This window comes from Cnephaeus nilssonii (genome assembly GCF_951640355.1).
Source record: "Cnephaeus nilssonii genome assembly, chromosome: 4".
In the NCBI taxonomy this organism is placed as follows: domain Eukaryota; kingdom Metazoa; phylum Chordata; class Mammalia; order Chiroptera; family Vespertilionidae; genus Cnephaeus; species Cnephaeus nilssonii.
Genome location: NC_137075.1, coordinates 86,620,619 through 86,635,670, shown reverse-complemented (window position 1 = coordinate 86,635,670; position 15,052 = coordinate 86,620,619). Strand labels below are relative to the sequence as shown.

General features: G+C 46.4%; 1 protein-coding gene across 1 annotated transcript in view; it reads left to right on the top strand.

The window, feature by feature from the left end:
* Positions 1-202: 202 nt before the first annotated feature.
* Positions 203-15,052, top strand: part of HEATR4 (HEAT repeat containing 4) — a gene marked incomplete at both ends in the record, with an annotated part of 41,767 nt that continues 26,917 nt past the window's right edge. The window contains 6 exons of the mRNA XM_079769175.1: positions 203-1,083; positions 3,104-3,291; positions 4,336-4,476; positions 10,026-10,226; positions 11,604-11,744; positions 14,406-14,585. Of these exons, the coding sequence (XP_079625301.1) occupies positions 203-1,083; positions 3,104-3,291; positions 4,336-4,476; positions 10,026-10,226; positions 11,604-11,744; positions 14,406-14,585 (1,732 nt within the window). The remainder of the gene's footprint in view (positions 1,084-3,103; positions 3,292-4,335; positions 4,477-10,025; positions 10,227-11,603; positions 11,745-14,405; positions 14,586-15,052) is intronic.

Sequence of the window (15,052 nt, the reverse complement as noted above, 5' to 3'; positions counted from 1 at the left end):
TTTCTTTCTCTCACCCTTCTAATTCACACGACTTTCCCTCCTCCCACCTATCTTCCATGCTCTTTTCTTTCTGTATTGCTGTGGGTTACCTATTCCTATGACCTAGAGCTCTCACCGGTTCCTCTCATCCCTTTAACAGGCCACGCCCCCAGGCCCTGCCTCTGGACCAGGCAGTGTGGCAGGAAGCATTTGCTGGGAAACAATGGCCGGGAACCAAAAGGAAAAGACCGTTCCTCCTCAAGTTCTCCAGCAGTCACTCCCCCTGCCGCTGGGACGGGGCATGCTTTTCTCCTACGTAAAACCAAGAAGCAAGGAGGAGTGCGCCTCTATCTCCAGCGTGCCTCCAGTCTTTCACTTCAGCCCGCGGCACTGTGCAGACATCAAGAACCAGTATTTTAAAAAGGCAGCTTCCAACCTTACCTTCTCTCAGGAGGTGGTGTGGCAGCGAGGGCTAGCCAGCGTTCCTTACAGCCAGTACCGCTTTGATCACCTCTACAATGCAGACAGCATCATCCAGCCTCCCCACATCAGGAAGGCCCGGCCTGAGAAACCTGTCAGACTCAAGTCACTGGATTCTTCAAGTCCCTCAGCCAGGGTCACCTCCGGAGCTGAGAAAACAGGAAGTCCTACCTATTTTAGGAAGAAGCTAACGAAGTCCAAGTCAGGAAGCGCAGTCCGGAAGAAGCCTTGCTCTCCCATTCCTCATCCCTGCATGGTTCCAGACCTTCTGAGCCTGCCACCTACTCCAGATCTGAACCTGGAGAGGGAAACCTGGCTTCCGCCCCATGAGAAGGAGGCCAGAGCCTGGGAGGCCATCGTGCTGGAAAAACTGAACAAGCGCACTGCCAGGTGGATACAGAACAAGCGTCCTTTAAGGCCTGGGGTATCCCCCAACAAGTGGCAGAGTTTCTTGCGCCATCAATACGACTGGAGCCACATCCGGGATGAGCTCAGTTCTGCCAGCGACCTGGAGCTCTTGAAAGAACTGGAGGAAGCAGAGATGGCAGATTTTGAGGAACAAAGTGTCATCCTGCCCACCGAGGAGAAAAAGGAGCCAGAGATGCTGCTTCCTGTTTATTACAGGTAGACTGGCTGGGCCCCAGACATGCCTTTAAGAATCCTGGGCTTCCCTTCAAGGAATCCTGGGTGGGCTTACACTCTCCCACCAACCTCTTGTGTTTTCCCTGCCAGCCTGCTCTGTAGATCTGCATAAAGTAAGGTATTCAACCTCAGCACTACTGACATTCTAGGTTACAGGGGGTGGCCCTGTGTATTGTAAGACTAGAGGCCCGGTGCATGAAATTCATGCATGGGGGGGGTGTCCCTTAGTCCAGCCTGCACCCTCTCCAATCTGGGACCCCTCGAGGGATGTCCGACATCCCTCTCACAATCCAGGACTGCTGGCTCCCAGTGGCTCGCCTGCCTGCCTTCCTGATTGCCCCTAACCACTTCTGCCTGCCAGCCTGATCACCCCCTAACCACTCCCCTGCCAGCCTGATTGATGCCTAACTGCTCCCCTACCAACCTGTTTGCCCCTAACTGCCCTCCCCTGCAGGCCTGGTCACCCCTAACTTCCCTCCCCTGCAGGCCTGGTCACCCCTAACTGCCCTCCCCTGCAGGCCTGGTCCCCCCCAACTGTTCTCCCCTGCAGGCCTGGGTCTCCCCCAACTGCCCTTCCCTGCAGGCCCGGTCACCCCCAACTTTCCTACTCTGCCTGCCTGGTCCCCCCAACTTCCCTCCCCTGCAGGCTTGATTGCCCACAACTGCCCTCCCTTGCAGGCCTGGTCCCTCCCAACTGCCTTCCCCTGCTGGCCATCTTGTGGTGGCCATCTTGTGTCCACATGGGGGTAGCCATCTTTGACCACATGGGGGCATCCATCTTGTGTATTGGAGTGATGGTCAATTTGCATATTACTCTTTTATTAGATAGGATGTTTAATAGCATTCCTATGAATGTCACTGATACTCTCCAGTTGTGACAACCAATGATGTCTCCAGACATTGACACATGGGATAAAATTGCTCCCCGTTGAGAACCAGTGCCATTAAAGGGATTGGCTCTCAGCCTTTCCCTTTCTGCTGATCCAGTTACTATCCAGGTGCTCCCAGAAATGTATGCATGGCGAGAGTAAGGAAGGCAGAGCCCTCCTGGCGCTGAGGTTTGGTCCTGCCTCACTTTGAATGAGAATCCAGCATGACACTGACTCAAAAACTGACTGGCAGCAGGGCAGAGAAGTAAACAACCGGAGAGAAGAGGGTTACTGTGCATGTCTCTCCTTCTCATTTATAGCTAGAGGGAAGACTGGAGCTGTTCTAATATCTCTGATTCCCAAAAATGAACTAAAAATAAGTGGAAGCCCATTTATTTATTCATTTATTAGTAAAATATAAATTGCATTCCCACTACTTTCCAGTTACTTTGCAAAGTGCTGGGAATGCAACATAAAGGAGATAGACATGAACCTATCTTTTAATGTGCTTACAGTCTGTCCAACAGACATTAAATAACCACACCTAATAAAGTGAGGAACTGTAGGAGGTGGTTCCCTTCCCCAAGTCCATGTAACCACGAAGGGCACCAGCATTAAAGAAGGGTAATGCTGGGAGGATGGGCACTGTATTGAGCTTTCCAGTGGCTGCAGAAGGAGTGGCTCCACCAGGGAAGGGGGAAGGTGGCTGCAGTCAGGCCCTTCTGGCAGCTCCATATTCAATTGGCACCTCGGGGCCAAGGCCAATCGCTAAATAGAGGTGTTCTTTAAATGCTCATGTGTGTATGCGTTGAGCTTAAAAAGGAAAGGGAGCCTGGCCGGTGTTGCTCAATGGTTTGAGCATCGTCCCATGCACTAAGAGGTTATGGTTTGATTCCCAGTCAGGGCACATTCCTGGGTTACAGGCTCTATCCCCAGTAGGGGGTGTGCAGGCGGCAGCCAATCGATGTTTCTATCTCTCTTTTCCTCTCCCTTCCTCTCTCTCTAAAAATCAATAGAAACATATTGTTTTTTTAAAAATAGGAAAGGAGTGAGCTGTAGATCTGATAAAAAGGAGAAAGTCCATCTCCTACCTTTCCCCTCCTTTTCTCCCTCCCTCTCTCACTCCGGCCAAGATTGCCCAATTACTCGCCTCAAGAGCAGGGTGTTGAAACAATGTCTGACAACAAGACCACTGAGTGTATCAATGAAGAGAAGATCATCTGCCAGTCCCCAAACCAGAGCTACATCCGGCAGGTGACTCGCCGAGCTGGAAAGTATGCTTACTCCACCGACAACACCTTTGAACAGGAGATTTACTTTGGTAATAGAGCTGGGGCCCTTTGGTGGGGGCTAAGGTAGACATGGAGATGGAAGGTAGCTGGGGGATGACACAGTCATGGGTGTAGATGAGGTCCTGGATGACCCAGGTGTTCATGGTAACATTTCCATAACATTCCCTGGTTACTCTCCTACGAGCTATTTGCGTGTGGTTTGTTTGTTTTTGTTTTGTTTTGTTTGTCAGGGGTGTTGGGGGGGGGGGGAAGGGGGAAGATGTCTGGTGGGAAGAAAATGGTCCTCCCTCTTCCTTCTTTCTCTAGCTCTCTAAGGAGGCAGTGGAGGGTGGGATTGTAAAGCAAGCAAGATGTGGCTTTGGGAACAATCTACCTCTTCTCTGTACACCCCTCTCCCTCCTCTCACTTTGAGATATTCCCCCACTGAGGTGCTATATTGGCAAAAAATATCACAGGCTTTGGAGTCAGGCAGATCCGAGGTTAAATCCTGGATTAATCCTTTCCTACTAACCTTCAGCAAATGATATAATCTCTCTGAGCCTTATGTACATCATTTGTAAAACAATATTAACAAAAATGCACTTCATGTAAACAGTAGACAGGAAAGCATTTATAATGCTTCTTGCCCAATGCCCAGTAAAGATCCACCACCTTCCCTTCCAGCTTGCAATCCTTCAGATGCTTGGGCTTCCAGGATACAGGAGCTAAGTCTGCATGTTCCAAGCTGTTTATCCTTTTCTACTCCCATCTTGTTCCTAAATTGCTATAAACTGAACGCATTCTTAAAGTGCTTAAGAAAAAGCATTTATGACCAAGAGGAGATGACTTAGGTGGCCCTTCATTAGTATCATTAGTGAGACAGGCTCTGCCTTACTTCCAGGCCTCACAGAGCATGGCAGCCATGCGTACGAGGGGCTTAGAGGAGGGTAAAATGAAATTGGATCTGGTCCTGGTGACTAAAAACCCAGGAAGAGGAAGATGGGAGGTGCTGGGGACTCATTATTTCTTTTTTATTTTTTGCCCCCTCTGTGTATTTTATGTATTTGACTCATTATTTCTTTATCTGTTCATAGATAAAGTCCAGATCACCCACCAGATTGGTGCAAAGAGAGACCTAATTTTCCTGGAGAACCTCAACCAGTACCAAAAGCAGCTGGCTAAGGTCTTCCCTGAAACCCCAGAAAGGTGGACTTCCCAGCCAGTTCCTGAAGCACGTAAGCAGGAAGCTGATAATGGGCATAAAGATGGAAGTGTGGCCATTTCCTTTCTTTTTAAAATTCTCACCGAAGATGTTTTTATTGATCTGAGAGAGAGCGAGAGAGAGAGAGAGAGAGAGACATTAATGGGTTGCTCCCCCCCCCCCAACTCCCTGTTTGTGGAGAGAGAGAGAGAGAGAGACATTAATGGGTTGCTCCCCCCGCAACTCCCTGTTTGTGTCCCAACCAGGGTTTGAACCTGGTGTAGGGGACAATGCTCCAAACAACTGAGCCACACTGGCTCAGGCACCATTTCTTTAAGATTCCTGTTTCATAGGGCAGGGCACCACCAGCGAGGAGAGTCTCTTCCTACCAACTAAAAATCATCTCCGTGCCCTGGCCATTGGTTGGGCATCATCATCCCATGCACGGAAGGGTTGACGCTTAGATTCCCCGTCAGGGCACATGACCAGCTGATCAATGTTTCGCTTTCACATTGATGTCTCTCTCTTCCTCTCAATAAAAAATCCTTTTAAAAATCATCTCATGCCGAAACCGGTTTGGCTCAGTGGATAGAGCGTCAGCCTGCGGACTGAAGGGTCCCAGGTTCGATTCTGGTCAAGGGCATGTACCTTGGTTGCGGGCGCATCCCCAGTAGGGGGTGTGCAAGAGGCAGCTGATCGATGTTTCTGTCTCATCGATGTTTCTAACTCTCTATCCCTCTCTCTTCCTCTCTGTAAAAAATCAATAAAATATATATTTTTAAAAATCATCTCATAAAATAGTAACTATAACTAGGAAGAGGTTTTGTGAAGCATCCATTCAGTTGAAATAAAATAAAACTTAGGTGTAATAAGTGCCAGTAATTAACAATAAGGCAGATCCCATCTTAATGCTTCCAGGGCATGTTTATCAGACCCCTGATCGAGTACTCTGCTCTTTTCCGTTGGACTGGCTCTACCCTCCCACTCCATTCTCAGGCCAATATCTGCTTCTCAGGCCATAGCATCTCCTCTACCAGTACATCATTCTTGATGATGTAAGGCAGGTAAGGCAGAGGGAAGGAAAATAGCCAAGAAATGAGCTAATGAAACAAAAAGTGCCCATCCTCCAAGAGACTCTGTATCCATTTCCCATGATTCTTTTCTTTGCAGTGTCACTGTTGAGGTGGTCCCCTCATGTGCAGAAACTAGTAGCAGTAGTGACCCGTTCTTTTCCCCACCAGCCCCTAAACCTCTGTCTCTAGTGCTGCCTGGCCTGGTATCAGTCATTACAGTAGAGATGCTACTGATGGTGGTATGCATAGCTTCCCCAATACCCACACCCCCTCCTTCTTTGTTGAGGACCACTATTATAAAGCAGTGGAGAAAGCACCCCAGCAGAGCCTTGGGTTAGGTCTTGGCAAGTCACCTTCTGGAGCTTTAGTTGCTTCTTTTAAACTAAGACACTAGCCCTAGCCAGTTTGGCTCAGTGGATAGAGCGTCAGCCTGCGGACTGAAGGGTCCCAGGTTCGATTCTGGTCAAGGGCATGTACCTTGGTTGCGGGCACATCCCCAGTAGGGGGTGTGCAGGAGGCAGCTGATCGATGTTTCTCTCTCATCGATGTTTCTAACTCTATATTCCTCTCCCTGCCTCTCTGTAAAAAATCAATAAAATATATATTTAAAAACAAACAAACAAACAAAAAACTAAGACACTAGCCCTAGCCAGTTTGGCTCAGTGGCTAGAGCATCAGCCTGCGGACTGAAGGGTCCCAAGTTTGATTCTGGTCAAGGGCACATGCCAGTGTTATGGGCTCAATTCCCAGAAGGGGACGTGCAGAAGGCAGCCAATCAATGATTCTCTCTCGTCATTGATGTTTCTCTCTCTCTCTCCCCTCTCTTCCTCTCTGAAATCAATAAAAATATATATTTTTTTAAAAACTGAGACACTAATCATTCCTATAGCAAGGCACTTTTGTGATACTTATTGACTTAGGTGACTTTGTGAATATGTTTTATAAACCATTAAGTGCTGTACAAACTCAAGGCACTATTATTAGTATACTACCTTCCCCACAAGCCAGCTCTATTCCGCATGTCCTCTGCTCTGAGAAAAGGCAGACCCACAGAGACAAAGTTGATCAGTGGTTGCTGGGTGATAGTTGCACAACTCTGCAAATATATTAAAATACCACTGAATTATATATACTTTAAGAGAATGGAATTTACAGGTTGTGAATTCTACCTTAATGAAGCTATTATTATTATCATTTTAAAAATATATTTATTTAAATTATATTTTATTGATTTTTTACAGAGAGGAAGAGAGAGGGATAGAGAGTTAGAAACATCGATGAGAGAGAAACATCGATCAGCTGCCTCCTGCACACTCCCCACTGGGGATGTGCCTGCAACCAAGGTACATGCCCTTGACCGGAATCGAACCTGGGACCCTTCAGTCCGCAGGCCGACGCTCTATCCACTGAGCCAAACCAATTAGGGCTCAAATCTCTTTTTAAAACAGTATTTGAAATTGATCTGAGGGAAGTAAAGTCAGAATAGTAATATATATATATATGTGTGTGTGTGTGTGTGTGTGTGTGTGTATATATCTTCTTATAACTATTTTATTCACCATCTCATCTCAGGGAATACTGGATATGAAAGAACCTGGAAATAACAGAAAACTTCCTGAGGTTAGATGTGCGTAGATCCCTCCCCCCCACACTTTTGATTGAATTGAAAAACTTAGATGGTGATTCCCTTAAAATGATTAAAATTCTTAAGAAATAAAAGTGTACAGCCCTATCCGGTTTGCTCAGTGGATACAGAATCAGCCTCAGGACTGAAGGGTACCAGGTTCGGTTCTGGTCAAGGCCACATGCCTGGGTTGCGGGCTGGATCCCCAGTAGGGGGTGTGCAGGAGGCAGCTGATCAATGATTCTCTCATTATTGCTGTTTCTATCTCTCCCTCCCTCTCCCTTCCTCTTTGAAATCAATAAAAATATCTATAATAATAATAAGCGTAATATGCTAATTAGACCAGACAGCTGAATGACCTTCTGGACATCCTTCTGGACAAAGCCCATCCTGTGAGGGCCGAGGCAGCCACCGTGGCTGCGAGGGCCAAGCCCCTTGCACAAATTTTGTGCATTGGGCCTCTGGTATTTTTTTAAAAAGAAAGAAAGAACGTGTACAGCCTGACAGAAAACTCTCTTAGTGTGCCTAGATCGTTATGGTTCCTATATACCAAGCGCAGGTTTACAGTACACGTCACAAAGGCACCATCTGTTTCTGCCAGCAAAGTGTACTGCGCCTTTTCTCCCATAGACAATCAAAGGGTTGTTTCTTTGTATGCTCCCTTTAGGTGACTTCGGAGGCGGAAGGTGGCTAGTGGATGGATTTCTACCTGCCTAGAACTCAAGGGCTGGAAGTAAAATAAATGTTGGTAGTTGTACATGTTTATTCTCTTAGAGTTTAACTGGCAGAGATTTAAGACTTTCTGACCACGTCGATTTTAACTCCCTGGGCAGGGGCACACAGGAGGACTTGCAGGAAAAGGATTTTAAGAAGGCTGAGAGAAGTGGGGGGACGGCATGTGGCCAAGGATCTGTTCACTGGGAGCTGCCCTGTCTGGAGCTGGTCCTATGGCTTCTGGCTGTGCACATCCTACACTGCTAAGGAAGGAAGCCCTGAGCTCAGGGTGACTGAGTCCCCCCAGGGCGATGGAGCTGGGTGAGCACCACTTTTAGGGTGTGGTCTTTGTGAGCATCTGAGCTCAACTGCCCTGGAGCCTCACAGGGCTCTTTTTACGTTAGAAGAAAGAAGTGGTGTTGCCCTCCTTGCCCAAAGAAAAGAATTGATTCAGAGCACATCTAAACACGTTGGAGTTGGAATGAACTCTGGAAAAACAGAAACTGCTGATAGTGACAGATTAGAACATGAAACTGAGAAGCAATGTGGTAAATAATGAAATTAGTAGTCTGGAAATGTTTTGTTTTCTTTTTTAAAAAAATATATATTATTGATTTTTTACAGAGAGGAAGGGAGAGGGATAGAGAGTCAGAAACATCGATCAGCTGCCTCCTGCACACTCCCCACTGGGGAGGTGCCTGAAACCAAGGTACATGCCCTTGACTGGAATCGAACCTGGGACCCTTCAGTCCGCAGGCGGACGCTCTATCCACCGAGCCAAACCGGTTAGGGCTTGTTTTCTTTTTAAAATATATTTTTATTGATGTCAGAGAGAAAGGGAGAGGGAGAAATAGAAACATCAATAATGAGAGAGAATCATTGATTGGCTGCCTCCTGCACACCCCGACTGGGGATCGAGCCCACAATCCAGATATGTGCCCTGACCTGGAATCAAACCATGATCTCTTGGTTCATAGGTTGATGCTCAACCACTGAGCTACATTGGCCAGGCCGGAAATGTTTTTATCTGTTTTGCCTTCTTCTCTACACAACTACTCCTCTGAGAAAGACGCTTTCTGAATCTCATATCAGGGATCACGTTAAGTCTAGAAAAATATAACAGCTATAACTATTTTTATATAACAACTATACTTATATAATACTAGAGGCCCAGTGCACGAAATTCATGCACTCGGGGCCGGGGGTGGGTGGGGTGGGGCAGTCCCTCAGCCCAGCCTGCAGCCTCTTGCAGTCCGGGAGCCCTTGTGGGATGTCCGACTGCCGGGGAGCAGGCCTAAGCCATCAGTTGGACATCCTTAGCGCTGCCACAGTGGTGGGAGAGGCTCCTGCCACCACCACTGCCCTCACCAGCTGTGAGCCCGGCTTCTGGCTGAGCAGCGCCTGCACTGAGCGCCTGCCCTCTGGTGGTCAGTGCACATCATAGCAACTGGTCATTCCACTGTTTGGTTAATTGCATATTAGTCTTTTATTATATAGGATTTTCTTCTGTTCTCAAAGTTCCAACTGTTATTTGTCATAATTAGGAAAAATTCAGAGATGCTAAAATCTTTAAAATTTAGCAGCTTGCAGGACCATTCTTCCTCCCAATTTAAAAGCATTAAAAAGAACACTTAAACTAGGAATTAATGGCCCATTATACTCTAAATTGCAATTTATCAAATATCTAATTTTAGGAGCAAACCCTTTTATGTCTATAATAATAAAAACCCAGTGGCCCTAACGACCTAACGACCAAAGACCGGCATGAGTGGGCAGCGAGGCACGTGTGGGTGGGCGGAGCTGCGAGCACAGCGAGGGCACTTGGTTGGCAGGGCTGCAATCACCGCGGGGCAGCGGACGGGTGGGCGGGCGTGTGCAGGACCGTGCAATTTTGTGTGCTGGGCTTCTATTATAAACATATTTATGTGCCTAATGATGTATTAAACTTGCAGAAAGGTTTGTAAATAGCTCAGCTTTTCTCCCCCACCAGCGTGGCTTTCTCATGTCTGCAGTCACAGCTCCCTGTGGGACTTGTACTCAGTTCCCTTTATAACCACAGGGAAGTTTGCTCTTGAGAATATGGATTTGCCTTGGTCTTAGTCAGGAATAGGAGTGAGATGCTGGCTGGAACACAGGGCCGCGGGCAGTACCTCACACTGGCACACTGCACAGCTTGTAGGCCCGTGAGCGGAGCCCCGCGCTGGACTGCTTTGCCCACCCCAGCCAAGGATCTGCTGGTGCAGGGGGCTGAGGACGTGTGCAGTAAGACCAAGAAACTGAAGATGCAGGCAGATTCCCTGAAGGAGGATGTGCCCTGGAAACTGCTGGTCCTGCGGAGGATGCTGCAGGAATGGAGGACGGCCTGGGCTCTGAGTGAGTGGAGGGGGCGGGGCGGGGACATCCAGGGGTATCAGCATGTGTTTGTGGGGGAGGAGGTCTCACCTTGGACTAGTGCTTCTCAGTCTTTGAAAATCCATCCCTCTCGTAAAACATAAAAGTCTGGTTGCCTCATCAAGGTTAGACTAGACAGGAGCCTTTCACACAATGCTAGTTGACATATGAATACTTTTTGCATGGGTGGGTTTTACCTCAGTAATCTGTGGAAACTCACTACGTTGAGAACTCTTCACAGGCAGGGACCCTAACTTACTGACCTCTGAAACCTTATGTTCAATAGATAATGCGTGAAGGGAAGGTTGAAACATGCTGTCCAAGCAATGGAAATGTAAGGGTCAAAAAAACCCAAGAAACGCTTGTAACTATTTTATTCACACGGTAGTTGTCTGTGGTATAAACCACCCCTCTCCAAAATTCATTCGTGGAGTTGCAGTTATCCTATATCTACTTTGCCCTCAAAGATATGGGAGTAGAAGTCTGAGTGCCTGGGGCAGGGAAGGCGCCTAGCAAGGACTGTTGAGAGCTATGAGATTTGGGGACGCAAGGGCTGCTGCCTTTCAGAACCTAAGAAACTAATTTAGCTAGTGCAGGAAGAAGAGAGGTGGTCCATTTCATAAACCGAAGCAGATAAACATAAGAGTTGAAAGAGAGATACTAAGTAAAAGCCACTATCAGGGAGCAACTACAGATGGTGGGAGCACTGAGATCAAAGCTTGATACCCACAAAGAGAGCCGTTAGCGATCAAATGAGAATGACCTTGGGAAAAAAAGAGAGAGAATGACCTTGAAAGCCAGATGGAGGAGCCCTCAAAGGTAAGGAAACCTGATGATACCATGCCAGGTATTTTGCTCAACGTTGTCTAGTTAACTCAGGTACTATTCAGTCACTCAACGTGGTAGATCCTAGTATCATTCCCATTTCACAAATGAAAAATCTCAGGCTCAGACAGGTTAAGTAACTTATCCAAGGTCACACAAGCTAATAACTGTGATTCCAAAACAGGTATGTCTGATATCAAAGTGCCCTTAACCACCATGTTTTATTGCCCCTCTTATTTCTCAGATGGTAACAATGAAGCTGTTTAAGCAGAGAGAGACAGAACATAGGATGAGATTGGGGGTGGGGAGAAGTTGTTTGGGACTGAACTAGAGAGTATATGGAGCATCAGAGAAATAACTTCCCTAAGGATCCCATCTCTGAGGCCCTTTATTTTTCTGAGCTAATGTTTTGCTTGAATTGTCCTAGGGGGGGGGCGGGGGGGCAGCGAGGGGGAAGAGGGATTCTTGTCACCTGCCTGCAGTGTCTAACCCTGACCAGGTGGCTCTCTTCTCATTTCCCTCCCTGCATCACAGTCATCGAGTGGCGCCATAAGACAATAGAGGGTCTGCTGCGGAGCTTGGTGGACATGCATGATGATATTCGGATCCAAGCCATCATCACGTGTGCCACCGCGGCTTTAGAACGGCCCCGGATTGCCATGGCGCAGGACTCAGGTGAGAGCCAGAACTGGACTGCTTGCGAATACTACCCACAGGTTTCCCCTGCTCTCCGGAAGCAGAACGCTCCTGTGAAACCCTTGGTAAGCCAAAGTGGCGTGACGCGAAGCATCATCTCCCACTTTCTGCAAGTCCGAACGTGCCGCTTCGTTTTCACGGAAGTCGTTAGTGTGGTAACGACATTTTTTTTAAGTGCGAAAATCCTCTTCAGTTTTCTTTCTGTTAGCAAAAACAGGTTTAACAAGACACAGGACCCAATGATGGAAACTACACTGAGTGGCCAGATTATTATGATCTCTGAACGCATAATAATCTGGCCACTCAGTGTATATCCTATATCAGTGGTTGGCAAACTGTGAGCCGCGGTTTGCCGCTCTGTTGACTAATGAGTTTGCCGACCACTGACCTAGACTCTTGATTCCAATAATTACAGGCTGTTGTTGTTCCTTGTGATTAAGCCCCTATCCCAGTGGTCGGCAAATTCATTAGTCAACAGAGCAGCAAACCACATCTCTCGAGCCGCAGTCTGCCGACCACTGTCCTATATAATAAAAGGCTAATATGCAAATTGTCCCCTCTTCCAGGAGTTCGACCAGCAGGCAGGCCGGCCAACTGCCCATGTCCCCTCCCCCGGCCAGGCTGGCCGGACCCACCCATGCATGAATTCATGCATCGGGCCTCTAATATATATACACTGAGTGGCCAGATTATTATGCGTTCAGAGATCATAATAATCTGACCACTCAGTGTATAAATGCCACTGAAAGGACATAAAACCAATGGACACTGATCCCTCAAGCCCCCTCTCAGATAACACCTTTTATGCAAAGCCTGGGCTGACACTTTTTCTTCTCTGCTGCCGGTAGCATCCTAATATCATTCCAGTCCTAACATTTAGCACTCTATCATAATTGTATGTTTACTTTTCTGCCATCACTAGCAGGCAAGGAACTCTTTCAGGGCAGGGACTATTTTGGCTCTACAAAACTGCCAGGTTTTTAAAGTTTCATTTCACTTATATCCTGTCTATTGAGTTCCAGATATGGGCATTTTTCTTTCAAGTTTTCAAATTTGTTGCTTCCTCTCCTAGAAAACTCTTCCTCTCTTCATCTGAATAATTTCTATACTTGCCCTTCAATTTTCAGCTAAGGTGTCACCTCCTCTGAGGAGTCTTGCCTGCCCCACCACCCAGACTTGGTTTGGTGTCCTTGCTAGACATGTGTCCACACATATACATTTATTATTATAACTGCTTATTTCCTTAGGTATTAAATGGGATGGTATATTCTCAGTGCCTGTCACATAGAGAAAACCTTCAATAAACAGCAACATATATCATAATCTTATCCCCAAATTTTCCACATACATACAAACATCTTTATCTTCCGCCAGTACTATGCCTTTCTTGTGATCCCTTTCACGTGTCCTAGGTGCCTAGATTTTGTGTTTCCTCCCCACACCTTCCCAAAGAAAATGATCTACTCATTATTTCTTGAAATAATCAATTGTTTCTATTCCCCTGAAATATGTATTTCCATCTAGGTCATTCTTAACAGGTGGCATAGTGGATTGCAGCGGTAGTACAAAGGACAGATTAGAAGTCCTAAAATCTTAGTCACAGGTCCAGCTTCTCCAACTTTCAAATTCCTTATCGATAAAGTGAGGATAGTTGTGGACAAAAGGTTAATAAAATCTTTCCCCTTCTACTTGAGAATTTGAGCTTTAATTAAATGCATACCTGTCACTCTGCTAACCTGATAAGGACAGGAACTATCTTTATAGGCAACATTGCTTATGATAGAAATGAACCCTGACTGATTAGTTACATTTGGACTGGGAAGAACTATAAATGAAATGTAAATCTGTCAAGGGGCACCATCCTTTAGGTTTCCATGAATGCTGGGACTTATATAACAGCATTCCCCTTAGGGACCCTAAGACTGTATCTATGGAGTTGTTATAAGAGATACTAACTCTAGTGAAACATAAGACTTGTCCTCAAAGTGTTTTCCATAGTCCTGAGGTGTCTCCAGAGGGATCTGTGGAATGCTATACAAAGCACCTCACGAACTCTGGCCAAAAGAAGTGCCTGAGACTGCCCTGTTGGCAAACTGTGCCCCCATCCTATATCCTTCGGAAAACTGGCACTGTGTGGCTTATAATAGTCTTGTGAGTCTGTTTGTTAAACATACACATATTTCAGCTCTGCAGTAAATTCTGCCTTGTCTACTTCAATAAAGGTTGGAAGAATGAATGAGATGAATAGAAAACACTATATAGATGGCAAAGCACTACCTAAATATAATTGCTATTATTATTAAACATAATATAAAAGTACAAAATGTAATGTAAAAACACAAAAATATATAGGGTAAATAGGTTGATTTTTATCACTAAAACTAATGGTGCAAGTCACCATAGCCTAGCTGGAAACATTCTTCTTCGGCTTGAATATAGCTTCTTCGAGGCCGGATGCTAAAGGATGGAACTGGCATACCCAGCACAGAAGTGAGTCATAAAATCCTGCTCATTGTAGGGGCCCAACTAACCTCTAATTATATTACGTAGAAGTAAGCACCTGCAACTGGTATGTGGCCCTGGGAAGGAAGCCGTGTTTCAGAGAAACGCAAAGGGGCTAGCACTCTCTTTTGGTCACAGACAAGAAGACTGTGGAAGCCCCATCAATCCAGGACTTGCCAGAGGTCCTACTCCCGCCTCTGGAGGCTGCTCTTGGTGACCAGAATTTCAATGTGCGGATGGCGGCAGCAATATGCCAATATGCTATACAGTCACAGAATCCCCTGGCCCGGGACATCATGCATACTGCCCTTTTGAAAGGTGAGGAACTCTCTGTTTCTTCTGATCTGGGAATATGGGGTAAAGAGGAGATATCTTACCATTAGAGCTTCTCCATCTGTTCCTCTCCACTGTCATGTCTGTGATGTCTACTGTATTGGATTTCAGTTCATCTTAGAACATAGAAAAAGTAGTTCTTCCTAGGTACTTTGGAAAAATAGGTACACTGCCACCTAGTGGTGTTTCATAGATGCGTTTGACCAGAAACCATGCCCTTTCACACAACTGGATTTTGTTATAATTGAAAATATGATGTAACAATATTTAAGAATACTTCCTGAAAATTAAAAATCACCACTTGAACACATCATGCTTCCATCTGTGCACAATAACTTATAGGCATTGTCCACATGCAATGCTGGAGTAGTAATACAGCAAAAAGGTCAAGTAATATGCCCACGGTGCCTACCTGCTCAGAGATGTGCCTGTTCTTTGTCTGGGAAATCGGG